Source organism: Garra rufa, chromosome 13, assembly GCF_049309525.1.
Source record: "Garra rufa chromosome 13, GarRuf1.0, whole genome shotgun sequence".
NCBI lineage: Eukaryota > Metazoa > Chordata > Actinopteri > Cypriniformes > Cyprinidae > Garra > Garra rufa.
The window spans coordinates 34,279,260-34,292,688 of NC_133373.1; the positions used below are offsets into that span (position 1 = coordinate 34,279,260).

General features: G+C 34.9%; 1 protein-coding gene across 1 annotated transcript in view; it reads left to right on the top strand.

Annotated features, from left to right (window-relative positions):
* ift172 (intraflagellar transport 172) overlaps positions 1-13,429 on the top strand; it is a 37,780-nt gene that overhangs the window by 9,160 nt on the left and 15,191 nt on the right. Inside the window, exons 15-30 of the mRNA XM_073852987.1 lie at positions 155-267; positions 354-521; positions 3,640-3,776; positions 4,143-4,250; positions 6,100-6,184; positions 6,288-6,380; positions 7,020-7,097; positions 8,800-9,048; positions 9,226-9,304; positions 9,446-9,566; positions 10,598-10,742; positions 10,825-10,914; positions 11,345-11,442; positions 12,560-12,695; positions 12,850-12,966; positions 13,071-13,213. Coding sequence (XP_073709088.1) covers positions 155-267; positions 354-521; positions 3,640-3,776; positions 4,143-4,250; positions 6,100-6,184; positions 6,288-6,380; positions 7,020-7,097; positions 8,800-9,048; positions 9,226-9,304; positions 9,446-9,566; positions 10,598-10,742; positions 10,825-10,914; positions 11,345-11,442; positions 12,560-12,695; positions 12,850-12,966; positions 13,071-13,213 — 1,960 coding nt within the window. The remainder of the gene's footprint in view (positions 1-154; positions 268-353; positions 522-3,639; positions 3,777-4,142; positions 4,251-6,099; positions 6,185-6,287; positions 6,381-7,019; positions 7,098-8,799; positions 9,049-9,225; positions 9,305-9,445; positions 9,567-10,597; positions 10,743-10,824; positions 10,915-11,344; positions 11,443-12,559; positions 12,696-12,849; positions 12,967-13,070; positions 13,214-13,429) is intronic.

A 13,429-nucleotide genomic window follows, 5' to 3' on the forward strand; every position in this document is an offset into this window, starting at 1 on the left:
TAAATACTTCATCTGTCCTTAGAAAAAACATTGTCTAAAAGCCTCTTTTAAAGTTTTACCTATAATGCTTGGATCCACAGAAAAGAATCTGCATCTGGTATTTGCTGCATTCATCTCCCATAATCCTTTTCACTTTTCACCTGTTTTTCCTCAGTGGACCTGGTGGGTGGGTATAATCTGGGCACTATAAGCCATGACTCCAAGATAGACTGGCTGGAGCTGAATGAAACGGGGCGCAAACTGCTTTTTAGGGACAAGAAACTCAGGGTAAGGGTGAACGTTGTTTTTTAAGCTCTAATATCGCTAATAAAATCAGAATGATTTCTCACTTCTGTCTCTTTTTCCGCATTCAGCTCCACCTGTATGACATCGAGAGTAGTGTGAAGAGCACCATGCTGAGTTTCTGTCCTTATGTTCAGTGGGTACCGGGTAGTGATGTAGTTGTGGCCCAGAACAGAGGAAACCTGTGTGTTTGGTACAGCATCGACAGCCCGGAGAGGGTCACAATGTTTCCTCTTAAGGTTAGTTGAGGTTAATAGTGATTGTATTTGTGTGCCTATGCGTGTCTATGTTATTTAAAGGGGTAGTTCATCCAAAAATGAAAATTCTGTCATTAGTTACTCATCCTCATGTCGTTCCAAACCTGTAAGACCGTTCAGAACCTAAATGAACATATTTTTAATGAAATCCCAGAGACAGCAAGGCAACTGACATGTTCAAGGCCCAGAAAGGTAGTAAGGACATTGTTAAAATAGTCCATGTGACATCAGTGGTTCAACCATAACGTTATGAAGCTACAAGACATTTTTTTGTGTGTGCAAAGAAAACAAAAATAATGACTGTATTCAACAATTTTTCACATCGGCTCTCTGTTTTTATCAAAAATATTTTAATTTGTGTTCTGAAGATAAACAAAGGTCTTGCGGGTTTGAAAAGATACAAGGATGAGTAATTAAAGAAGTTGTTCACTTTCAGAACAAAAATTGACAGATAATTTACTCACCCCGTTGTCATGCAAGATGTGTATGTGTTTCTTTCTTCAGTTGTAAAGAAATTATGTTTTTTGAGGAAAAATATTTCAAAATTTCTCTCAAAATAGTGGACTTCTATGGTGCCCCGAGTTTGAACTTCCAAAATGTAGTTTAAATGCAGCTTCAAAGGGCTCTAAACAATCCCGAGGAAGAAGGGTCTTATCTAGCGAAACGATCGGTTATTTTCTAAAAAAAAAATTACAATTTATATGCTTTTTAAACATCAAATGCTCATCTTGTCTAGCTCTGTGTGAACTCTGTGTATTCCAGTTCATGATAGTTAGGGTATGTGAAAAAACTCCCTTCTCATTTTCTTCTCCAACTTCAAAATCATCCATTTAATCTTCTTTACACGTTCACTTTGTAAACACTGGTTCGGTACTTCTGCAGCAATGTAGGATGATTTTGAAGAACCGGAATACACAGACGCAGAGCGCAGAGCTAGACAAGATGAACATTTGAGGTTAAAAAGTATATTTTATATTTTTTTAAGAAAATAACAGATTGTTTTGTTAGGTAAGTCCTTTCTTCCTCAGCTGGGATCGTTTAGAGCCTTTTGAAGCTGCATTATACTGCATTTTGGAAGTTCAAACTCGCGGGCACCATAGAAGTCCACTCTATGGAGAGAAATTCTGAAACGTAATTCCTCAAAAAGCATAAATTCTTCACGACTGAAGAAAAAAAAACATGAACATCCCGGATGACAAGGGGGTGAGTAAGTTATCTGTTACTTTTTGTTCTGTAAGTAAACTTCTCCTTTAATGACAGAGTTTTCGTTTTGGGTGAACTATCCCTTGAAGCACTTGATTCACTAAAAGAACTATTCAAATCGGGTAAACAATTGCAGAAAATTGACCACTACAATCCAAACACCAAAATTAGCTATCTAAAATGCAGAAAATGTCTTGATATACACTTCCATTCAAAAATATAAAATTGATAAGATTTTTTACAATGATTTTGCAAGAAGTCTCACCCATATTCACCCAGGCTGCATTTATTTAATCAAAAATACATTCATAAATTAAAATATACAAATAAATGTATTAAAAACTATAATATTGTGAAACATTATTGCAGTTGAAATAACTATTTTCCAGTGAAGGCAAAGCTGATTTCTATTATGCTGATTTTGTGTTCAAAAACATTTCTTATTTTTATCAGTGTTTTTTTTTTTTTTACTGTCACATTTTTTCAGGATTCTTTGAATAGAAATTTCAATAAAACTGCATTTATCTTATAACAGCATAACAAAATAAATGTCTTTACTTTTACTTTAATCAATGTAAAGCATCCTCCCTGAATAAATGTATTAATTTCTAATCTTTATATATATATATATTAGTGGTGGGCCGTTATCGGCGTTAACGTGCTGCGTTAACGTGAAACTCTTATCGCGCGATAAAAAAAATATCGCCGTTAATCTATTCTCAAATTTGGGTTGGGAGCTGGGTCTAAACTACGCAAGCTATGATGACTTTAACCTTGATAGTTTAACGCGGATGTATACCGAAGACTATAGAATATGGTGGCGCGTTTAAGTCTCCTCCGCCAAAACACAGACGGGATCGCGTCGTCCTCCATTCATAAAAACCGAATCTACTATAGCGCGAAATGCCACGTAAATTCGTCGTTTTTTGGATTCATAAATCAAATGTTGGTCTGTCACTTAATTCAAATCGCGATATGGACTAGTGTATGTGAAAACTGAAATGCAAAAATGAAATTTAATATGAATCCGATATGTTCCGTTTGCCTATCTGTATGTATGCATTGTGGAGACGAGCTTTTACTACACGCATACTGAAACACACGTGACGCTCCCGGTAATTTTTGGCATTTTCATCTCACATGAACAGATAAACTCAATCTCCCAAACTGCTGTGAGTGTCACTTTTACCGTTTCATTTTTATGAAAACTAGCATCATATCATACTGTATGACACAGAAACTTCACGGCAACCTGTCAAAATAAAAGTATGATGTAACATGTAATGGGCTGGGTAGGTGTTGACGTTAAAAAAACACAATCTAATAGGTAGAAAAAATAATTTCATTGTTAGTTAGTTAGTAAACACAAGTACATCTAATTGAACATAATTTACTTTCATCAACAAATTATCATAGAACAGCTTTATGAGCTTTATGATCCATTCTCAAAGACTTTAAGTCATTATTTGGGTAGCACACATATTCTGAATGCCTTCAGCAGAATTCAAATGAGCCATTTTAATCTAGATTAATCTAGATTAATTCCAAGATTTAATCTAGATTAATCTAGATTAAAAAAATTAATCTATGCCCACCCCTAATATATATATATATATATATATATATATATATATAAAATATAATAAGTAATCTTACTTGCCCAAACTTTTGAATTGTAATGAAGCATTGTTATTTGTTATTTACCCCTTAATCGTTTTTGATGATGAATTATTTCAGTCATGATCAGTGAAAAAAACTATTGAAGCGGTATAATGGACTGCAGGTTAATAAGGCACAAAACGTTCACTGAAATACTGTTTAATGAATTTGCTCCTTATTGTTTCAGTTTCTTGTTTGAGTAGAATGTGAGTTTAATTGTGATTTTGTATTGCTACAGGGTGATATTGTAGACCTGGAGAGATCCAATGGCAAAACTGAAGTCATTGTGACCGAAGGGGTTAACTCTGTCTCCTACACTCTCGATGAAGGCCTAATTGAATTTGGCACAGCCATTGATGATGGTGACTATTACAGGTAAAAAAATAATAAAAAATACACCACAGCGACCTGCAACAAACATGGATTAGACCTCAATTATGCTTTTATTTAAATAGCATACTATTAAACTTAACTGCTTAAAAGGATAATTTACCAAAAAATGAAAATTCTGTCCATTCACATGGAACATAAGAAGAAGATGTTAGGAGAAATGAGAATGCAAACATTCTTCAAAATATCTTCTTTTAAGATCCGCAAAACAAAGTAGGTCATACAGGTTTGAAACAACATAAGGATGAGTAAGTGATGACAGAATTTTTTTATTTTTGGGTGAACTATTCCATTAAATTATGTAAGTATACTTATTCACTGCTGGACTTGTGTGTATGTGTGTGTGCACAGAGCTACAGCATTCCTAGAGACCCTGGAGATGTCAGCAGAGACAGAGGCCATGTGGAAGACTCTGAGTAAACTCTCCCTCGAGGCACAACAGCTCCACATCGCTGAGAGGTTAGACAAGCAAGACAGTCCACCCACCTCTATGACTCAGCTACTGCTGCGATGACTTCAGCATAGCCGTCCAAATCATATGTCTAACCTTGACAACGAGAAACTAGTATGTCAAAAAGTCTCGTAGTTTCTTTGAATTCCTTTATAGATCATCTCAGTATCATTTTTTATTTAACTTCCTCTATTAAAATTTACAAAAGGCTGTCATCTTAAGAAACAAGTAGGACCATTTTAAAATTGCGAAACTGACATAGGGTCATATCATTCAATACTTGGATTCTTGCAATTTTCTTAAATGACTTGTTAAAGGAGCAGCACAGTACACAGTACAATTTTGCTAAAGTGCTTAAAACAAACCAATTAAACTTTAATTAAAAAGTTTCTTTGTTGGGCCACCTTAACAAACCGGTGCAAGAATATTTTGTTTTATTGTTTTACCAACACCCACCTATCCAAAGACGGTGAATAAACATATTATTAAAGCCCTTGTACTGACAATAGAAAAAACACTTTTCACATGATTACATAAACACAATAATCTTACTGTCTTAATCATTCTTTTATTCTATTAATAGCATTGCTGCATTTATTTTTACACTCTTTTTATTTGTTCTTAATATGCATTTAATTGGCACTACAGAAGAACTAAACAATTAAATATAAACACACTGAATCAGCAAAGTAACAATGCATTCTTAAAGGGGTCATATCATGAATATATAATAATCCTTGATCCTTGAAATGAAAGCATTTACTGTAGGCACACTGTACTCAAAATATCCTCCTGAAAAAGAATTATTCAAACTAATCTGTAAAAATGTCTCGTTTAGAACAACCTTTAGTGATTGTTAATTGATCTTAACACATAACCACCCATATGTAAGTGTCATCAGTGTGTCAAAAGACAATTCAGGCTGTTGGGGCAGTTAAAAAACTATATTTGACCCATTTCACAGATGAAAATGTAATTTGCACAGAAATCTTAAAGGAACAGTTCACCAGAAATAAAAATGTGCTCACTCTCAGGCTGTCCAAGATGTAGACAAGATGTATATTAGGAAAAAAATACTGAATAGCATTATAAATTGACCTCAGGGAATGAAAATAAAAAAGTATGATGCGTCTTCTTTAATATATTCTAAATAGTTCTATAGGAAAAGGCCCCAGAACTGTTTTTAAAACAGCAGTATTTTCATTTTAAGAAACAACCACTATTTTGCATATAGCAGTGAATGTTTAATGCATGGTAAAAGCATTAGTCAAACGAACCTTAAAGAAAGCTGCTATTCTGGACAGCTGCTCTGCGTGTTACACTTTTAAATGCTAAAATGTGTCTCGGATAATATTCTGCCTAAAGAAAAATGTGTGTAATCTGGTGCAAAAGAGCAAAAAAACCTTCACCTGAGCTTGTGAGGGAGGATAAAAGCTGTAGCACTAAGCACCAAAGGCCCTCTTAAAAAGGCATCCAGTCACTTTAAGAGGCAGTAAGTATGTTTAGAGTTTTCTTTTTACTGTATAAGCAGTTTAAAGAGGGTGTGAAGCTGGAATTTAAATTAGTGGGGCTTTATTAATGCAGGATTGGTTTGTTACATATAGGCTTATCTGCATAAAGCATACAGATAAAAAGTGGCCTGACCGTGAAGGAGAATGCAAATGAAAGACGTGACTGGAGACTCTTTCTGCTGCCTGTTTGCTTGATGTCAATTTTAGACAGCTGATCATGGCTGTTCAGTGCTGTCCAGCCTAAATGCCCAGACTAGTGGTCGAATGTGAAATTATTGCATGTGATGTTTTTATTTGTTTGTTATTGGCTGTTTCTCTTCTGAGAAGCTGTTGGGTTTTTCTGCAGGTGTTTTGCAGCCCTTGGGGATGTGTCCAAATCCAGATTCCTAAATGAGACCAACAAAATTGCAGATGCGGTTTCAAAGGAATATGTATGCAACTCTAATTTTATGTCTGCACTTCTAGAATGTACATTTTCTGTTGTTGTACTTGTGCTTATGTATTTTACCCTTCAGTGTATATTCTCTCCTGTAGGGTGGTGATGGTACAAACCACTACCAGGTGAAAGCACGATTGGCCATGCTGGATAAGAACTTTAAGCTTGCAGAAATGTATTACATGGAACAGGTAAAGAATAGTTGCTGATACTTGCAAGTAGGAGTGCCACTTAAAGAGAAAGTCCACCAAAAAAATAAAATTCTGTCATTAATTACTCACCCTCATGTTGTTCCAAACCCGTAATACCTTTGTTCATTTTCGGGAACACAAATTAAGATATTTTTGATAAAATCAGAAAGCTTTCTGACCCTACAATGACACGGAAAAGAAGACATTGTTGAATAAAATTGTTACTTTTCTGTTCTTTGTGCACAAAAAGTATTCCCGTAGCTTCATATCAATACTGTTGAACCACTGATGTCACATGGGCTATTTTAACAATGTCCTTACTACCTTTCTGGACCTTAAAAGTAGTAGTTGTGGTGATGTCTTTGAGGGGCAGAATGCTCTCAGACTTCACCAAAAATTCTTAATTTGTGTTCTAAAGATGAAAGAAGGTCTTACAGCTTTTGAAACAACATGAGGCTGAGTAATTAATGACAGAATTTTTATCTTTGGATGAATTATCCCTATAAAAGTACAATTACCAGTGCTGCTTTTCTTTATCCATTTGTCAATTGAGTTTAAAAAAAAATCCATACATGGAAGCAACAGAGCTAAGATGGTTGTATCTCGATTGCTGCGAGTAATATTGCTGTAACCCTGCAGAATGCTGTGGATGAAGTAATGGAAATGTACCAGGAGCTTCACATGTGGGATGAATGTATTGCAGTGGCAGAGGCAAAGGTAATTTTTTCTTAAATATTCATAACCTCCAGTCCACATTTTTGTCTTATTTAGCCTAAAACAGGGGTTCTCAACAGGTTTTGCCTAGATACATTGGAACTCAAGTAGTGATCCAACATGGAACCAGAATTGTTTATTGGACACAAGTAAACAAAATGTCCTTAAAATCAAACATTGCAATTTATTATTATCCTACCATTGCAATATTTCCATGAACTGCAACAGAATACAAAATTGAGTGTCTGGGTTCTAAATGTCTCTTGAATTTGGATGGTTTCATGCTTTAAGTGGTCAGTATTTCAAAGGATAAAACATGTTATAGACAGCACGAACCATGTTTATTTTCGTTTTGAATTGATTCCATTGTTTTGGTCATATTTTCACACTTAGTAGTTTTGTTCATGTTTTTTGATGATGAAGGCATATCAAATAACTTATCCATGTTCCCGCAATATTTTCTCATCCCTTATAAAAGTTGTGAGAAGCCTTTTTATGTTAAATATGTAGAGTTACAGTTGAGGTCAAAAGTTTACACCCCCTTTCAGAATCGGCAAAATATTAATTGTTTTACCAAAATGCATGTTATTGTTTATTTAATACTGACCTGAATAAGATATTTCATATAAAATATGTTTATATAGTTTATTAATAGTTGAATTAATAAAAATAAAAATGACCCCGTTCAAAAGTTTATTTTATTCTTGAATGATCCACAGCTGTGTTTTTAGTTTAGTAATAATTGTTTATGAGTCCCTTTTTTGTCCTGAACAGTTAAACTGCCTGCTGTTCTTCAGACAAATTTTTCAGGTCCCACAAATTCTTTGGTTTTCAAAGAATCCCACAAATTATTTGGTTTTCCAGCATTTTTTAACCCTTTTCAACAATGACTGTATGATTTTGAGATCCATCCATATTACAGAAGGTTCAAAAGCTCACTGATGCTACAGAAGGAAAAACCATGCATGAAGAGCTTGGGGTGAAAACTTTTGAACAGAATGAAGATGTGTAAATTTTTCTTATTTTGCCTAAATATCATTTTTTTTTTCATTTAGTACTGCCCTTCAAGGGTTACAGAAGATAGTTACATAAAAAAAGTAAAATTTACCGTGATCTTTAAATTCTAATTTTTTTCACCCCCCTTAATGCATGGTTTTTAAGATGGATCTCAAAATCATACAGTCATTGTTGGAAAGGGTTCCAAAACACAAAAATACTGGAAAACCAAAGAATTTGTGGGACCTGAAGGATTTTTCTGAAGAACAGCAGGTAGTTTAACTGTTCAGGACAAATGAGGGACTCATGAACAGCTAAAGAAGGTAAGAACACAGTATTAAGAATCCAGGGGATGTAAACTTTCGAACGGGGTCATTTTTAAATTTCTTGTGGACTATATGTAAACATATTTTATGTGAAATATCTTATTCAGGTCAGTACTAAATATAAAATAACATGCATTTTGTATGATCCCTCTTATTTTGGTAAAATAATTACCATTTTGAAGATTCTGAAAGGTGGATGTAAACTTTTGACTTCAACTGCGAAAAGTGCTGGCAATTATTTATTTATTAATTATGAATTATTTACCATTTCAGCAACTTTATAGACCTCACTTCTTCTTCTTCAGCTGCATTTAGCAGCTGTCTATGATTCTGCAAAATCACATTTAATATCTACTAATATTAAATGTGTTTATCCCTTGAAGGGCCACCCAGAGTTAGACAACTTGAGACGCAGTTACTATTCTTACCTAATGGAGACCAATCAGAATGAGAAAGCCGGTGAGGTGAAGGAGAATGAAGGAGACTTCACTGGTGCGGTTAACCTCTACCTGAAAGCTGGACTTCCTGCCAAAGCTGCTTGGCTGGCCATGAGCAGAGACGAGCTCTTATCAAGCCATGATGTCATCAGCCGCATCACTGCTGCGCTCATCAAAGGAGAGTTTTATGAGAGGGTGAGTTTAATCTGCGACAATGATATGTGGCTTGACAAGATGACAACTGTTAAGTTCCATGCATTCATAACTTTCAAATGAGTAGCAGAACCATTCGCACTGGCTGTTTCACAGATTTGAAGGGAAATTGTTTTACTTGTAATTATTCACAGTTCTAACTATTATTAAACTCAACAGGCAGGCGACCTGTTTGAAAGGACAAGAAATAATCAGAGGGCCTTGGAGTGCTACCGCAAGGGAAATGCTTTTAAGAAAGGTGAGCCTAGCTGGCAAGAACAATCAGAATAGGGTGTAACATTACAATTGGAACAATAAGTCAGTGGTTGTAATGCAAAGCATCAGAGCTATAGATTCATTGCCTTCATTGACCTCTGCTGATTGCATTGTGCTTCCACAGCGGTGGATCTGGCTCGTGTTGCCTTTCCTGCTGAAGTTGTAAAGCTGGAGGAAGTGTGGGGTGACTACCTAGTGCAGCAGAAACAAATGGATGCTGCTATCAACCATTACATAGAAGCCGGGTGAGTTTCTAAAGAAACAGTCCTCTATAGATCAGGTCTATTATAGTTAGAAAATGGGAAAAAATACAAAATGGAAATTAAATTGATCAAAAGTGACTGTAAAAACATTAATTATGTTACAAAGGATTTCTATCTTAATTACAATCTTTCGAACTTCCAATTCATCCAAAAAATATATATCACATTATCCACAAAACAATCAGCAGCAGCACAATTGTTTTCAGAATTGATAAAAAATAATAAATGTTTCTTGAGCACCAAATGAGCATATGATAATGGTTTCTAAAGGATCATGTGACACTGAATACTGGAGTTATTGCTGCTGAAAATTCAGCTTTACCCTAACAGAAATAAATTACATTTTATAATATATTAAATAAAAAAAAGTCTATAAAATATCTTAAATTATAATATTGCAGAATCTGCAAAACGTTAATTATTTTACCAAAATAAGAGGGTTAATACAAAATGCATGTTATTTTTTATTTAGTACTGACCTGAATAAGATATTTCATATAAAATACATTTACATATAGTCCACAAGAGAAAATAATAGCTGAATTTATAAAAAATGACCCTGTTTAAAAGTTTACTTACACTTGATTCAGTTTGTTTAGTGATAGTTCTTAATGAGTCCCTTGGTTTTTCAGCAATTTTATATATTTGAACCCTTTCCAACAATGACTTTATGATTTTGAGATCCATCTTTTCACACCGAGGACAACTGAGGAACTCATATGCAACTATTACAGAAGGTTCAAACTCTCACTGATGCTTCAGAAGGAAAAATTATGCATTAAGAGCCAGGGGTGTAAACTTTTGAACAGAATAAATTCAACTATTATTTTCTCTTTTAGACTGTATGTAAATGTCTCATGTGAAATGTCAAATGTGGCATAACTCATTCAGGTCAGTACTAAATAAAAATAAAACATGCATTTTGAATGATCCCTCTTATTTTGGTAAAATAATGCTGCAAGGTGTATGTAAACATTTGACCTTATCCGACTCTCATTTCCTCCCTGTTGAAGACGTTCCACCAAGGCCATAGAGGCAGCGATCACAGCACGCCAGTGGAAGAAAGCATTGCACATATTGGAGCTACAGGAGGACAAGACTGCCGCCAAGTATTACCTGAAAATAGCTCAGCACTATGCTTCTGTACAGGAGTTTGAGGTAAAAAAAAAATATGAACAAATGGTCTCACATTTCTGAAAACATGATCTGGGTTTGCTAATCTAGTTTCTCTTACCTGCAGGTGGCAGAACGTCTGTTTGTGAAGGGTGATCATACCAAAGATGCAATAGATATGTACACTCAGGCTGGGCGATGGGAGCAAGCTCATAAGGTCGGTGACACATTGTGCCCTTCTGCAAAGATATTGATAAATTATACATTCATTAATAATAGCTGTATATTTTAGTGCCAGTATTTTTGTTTACTATGCCTTAGATCCCATAGATTTACACTGAATGTGAGAACTGAGACATATATAAAACTTGAGATGGCCTCTTTTAGATTTGGCCAATAAGCGACCGCCTAGCAACCACCAAGAACACTCTAGCAATTGCATAGCAACATGCCAACAAATCAGTGTGTAGTAGTAATTATAAATTGGATGGATGGAAGCTGAGAACACAACTGCAGTTGTTTTTTTCTTCATTCAAATCATGAACAATTTACATTTTAATTATTACTAATCATCAACAATTTACATTTGAATTATTATGTATCATTTTGTTCCCATCTCTTGTTCTCTCTGTCCGTCTCCGACGCAGCTTGCTGTGAAGTGCATGTCACAAGAGGATGTGTCTGGCCTCTACATCAGCAGAGCACAAGAGTTAGAGAAAGAGGGGAAATACAAAGAAGCCGAAAGGTTAAAACATACACATAGACACACTGTTGTTTTTCTAATCTGACCTTCGTTTTTGACTGAGTTAATTTATAATAATTAAAAAAAAAAAGTATTTTCTAAAAGGCAAAAACATAATTTTTAACTTGGGAATGTCAACATTTTTGAGATTTTAGTCACATTTGAAGCACATTTGAAATTAAACGATTAGTTCACTTCTAGAATAAAAATTTCCTGATAATTTACTCACCCCCTTGTCATCCAAGATGTGTTTCTTTCTTCAGATGAAAAGAAATTAAGGTTTTTTGAGGAAAACATTCCAGGATTTTTCTCCATATAGTGGACTTCAGTGGGAGCCACACTGCAAAAAATGCTTTTCTTACTTAGATTTTTTTGTCTTGTTTCCAGCCAAAATATCTAAAAATTCTTAAATCAAGAAGGATTTTCTAGACAAGTAAAAATTATTTTCTCATTTTCAGAAAAAAAACAAGTCAAAATTAAGTGTGTTTTTGCTTGTACTAAGCCAAAACTCACTTAATTTTGACTTAAAAATAATTTATAAAAAATAATTTTTACTTGTCTAGAAAATCTTTCTTGATTTAATTTTTTTTTAGATATTTTGGTTGGAAACAAGACAAAAAATCTAAGTAAGAAAAGCATTTTTTTGCAGTGCAATGGGTTGATGGTCCAAATTTCAGTTTCTGTTCAGCTTCAAAGGGCTCTACACGATCCCAACTGAGGAAAAAGGGTCTTAGCTAGCAAAACAAATGCTCATTATATTTTTTTTAAATAACAATTTATATACTTTTTAATCACAAAAAAAATTACATATTATGTAATCACATTGGAAAGGTCATGCACAGTTAGTTCTTCGTTGTGTACTTTGGTTCAAAAAGGTAGGGTAGGGGAAAAACTTTCCAATTCCAATTTCTTTGCACTTTCACTTTGAAACTTCAGTTTAGACCTTCACCCCGTTGGTACCCATTGAATTCCACTATATGGAGAAAAATCCTAGAATGTTTTCCTCAAAAACCTTAATTTCTTTTCGACTGAAGAACATCTTGGATGACATAGGGATGAGTAAATTATCAGGATTTTTTATTCTGAAAGTGAACTAATCCTTGAATCTCTCTGTCTTTAGGCTTTTTACCACAGTAGATGAACCGGACTTGGCCATCACCATGTACAAGAAGAACAAAATGTTCGACGACATGATCCGTTTAGTCGCTGTTCATCACAAAGACCTGCTGCAGGAAACACACATTCACCTGGCCAAGGTTCAAGAGAACATTTGTGCCATTCTTTTGTTCTTCCTATTCACATTTTGTTACAAAACACATTGGACCCAAATCTCTTTGGTGCAGTTTTGTCTTATTATTGCTCAGTAGATCCTTCACATGGTCTGAGTGTTGTGTGTTTTGTTTGTCACAGGAGCTAGAGGCTGAATCCAGGTTTCAGGAAGCGGAGTATCATTACCTGGAGGGTCAGGACTGGAAAGCTGCCGTAAACATGTACAGAGTGAATGATATGTGGGAGGAAGCTTATCGGGTATGTGTGCACACTACATGGTATTATAAGATACTTGAGTTGACATAATGTAGAATCTAGAGAGTTTTAAACATTTAGAGTTCCTCTTTGTGTCTTTGCAACAGATAGCGAAGACCCACGGAGGAACCAGTGCACATAAGCAAGTGGCCTATTTGTGGGCAAAAAGTCTTGGAGGAGAAGCAGCAGTTAAGCTGCTTAACAAGTTTGGATTTCTGGAGAACGCCATTGACTTTGCAGCTGATAACTAGTAAGTCTCTACTAAGCCAGTTTTAGGACTTACAGGGAGAGTTCACCCAAAAATGAAAATTCTGTCATTAATTACTCACCCTAATGTCATTCCAAACCCATAGGGCCTTTCTTCATCTTTTAAACACAGATTAAGATCTTTTTGATGAAATCCAACAGCTTTCTGACCCTGCATAGACAGCAACACAACACAAAAAGTATTCTTGTAGCGTCATAA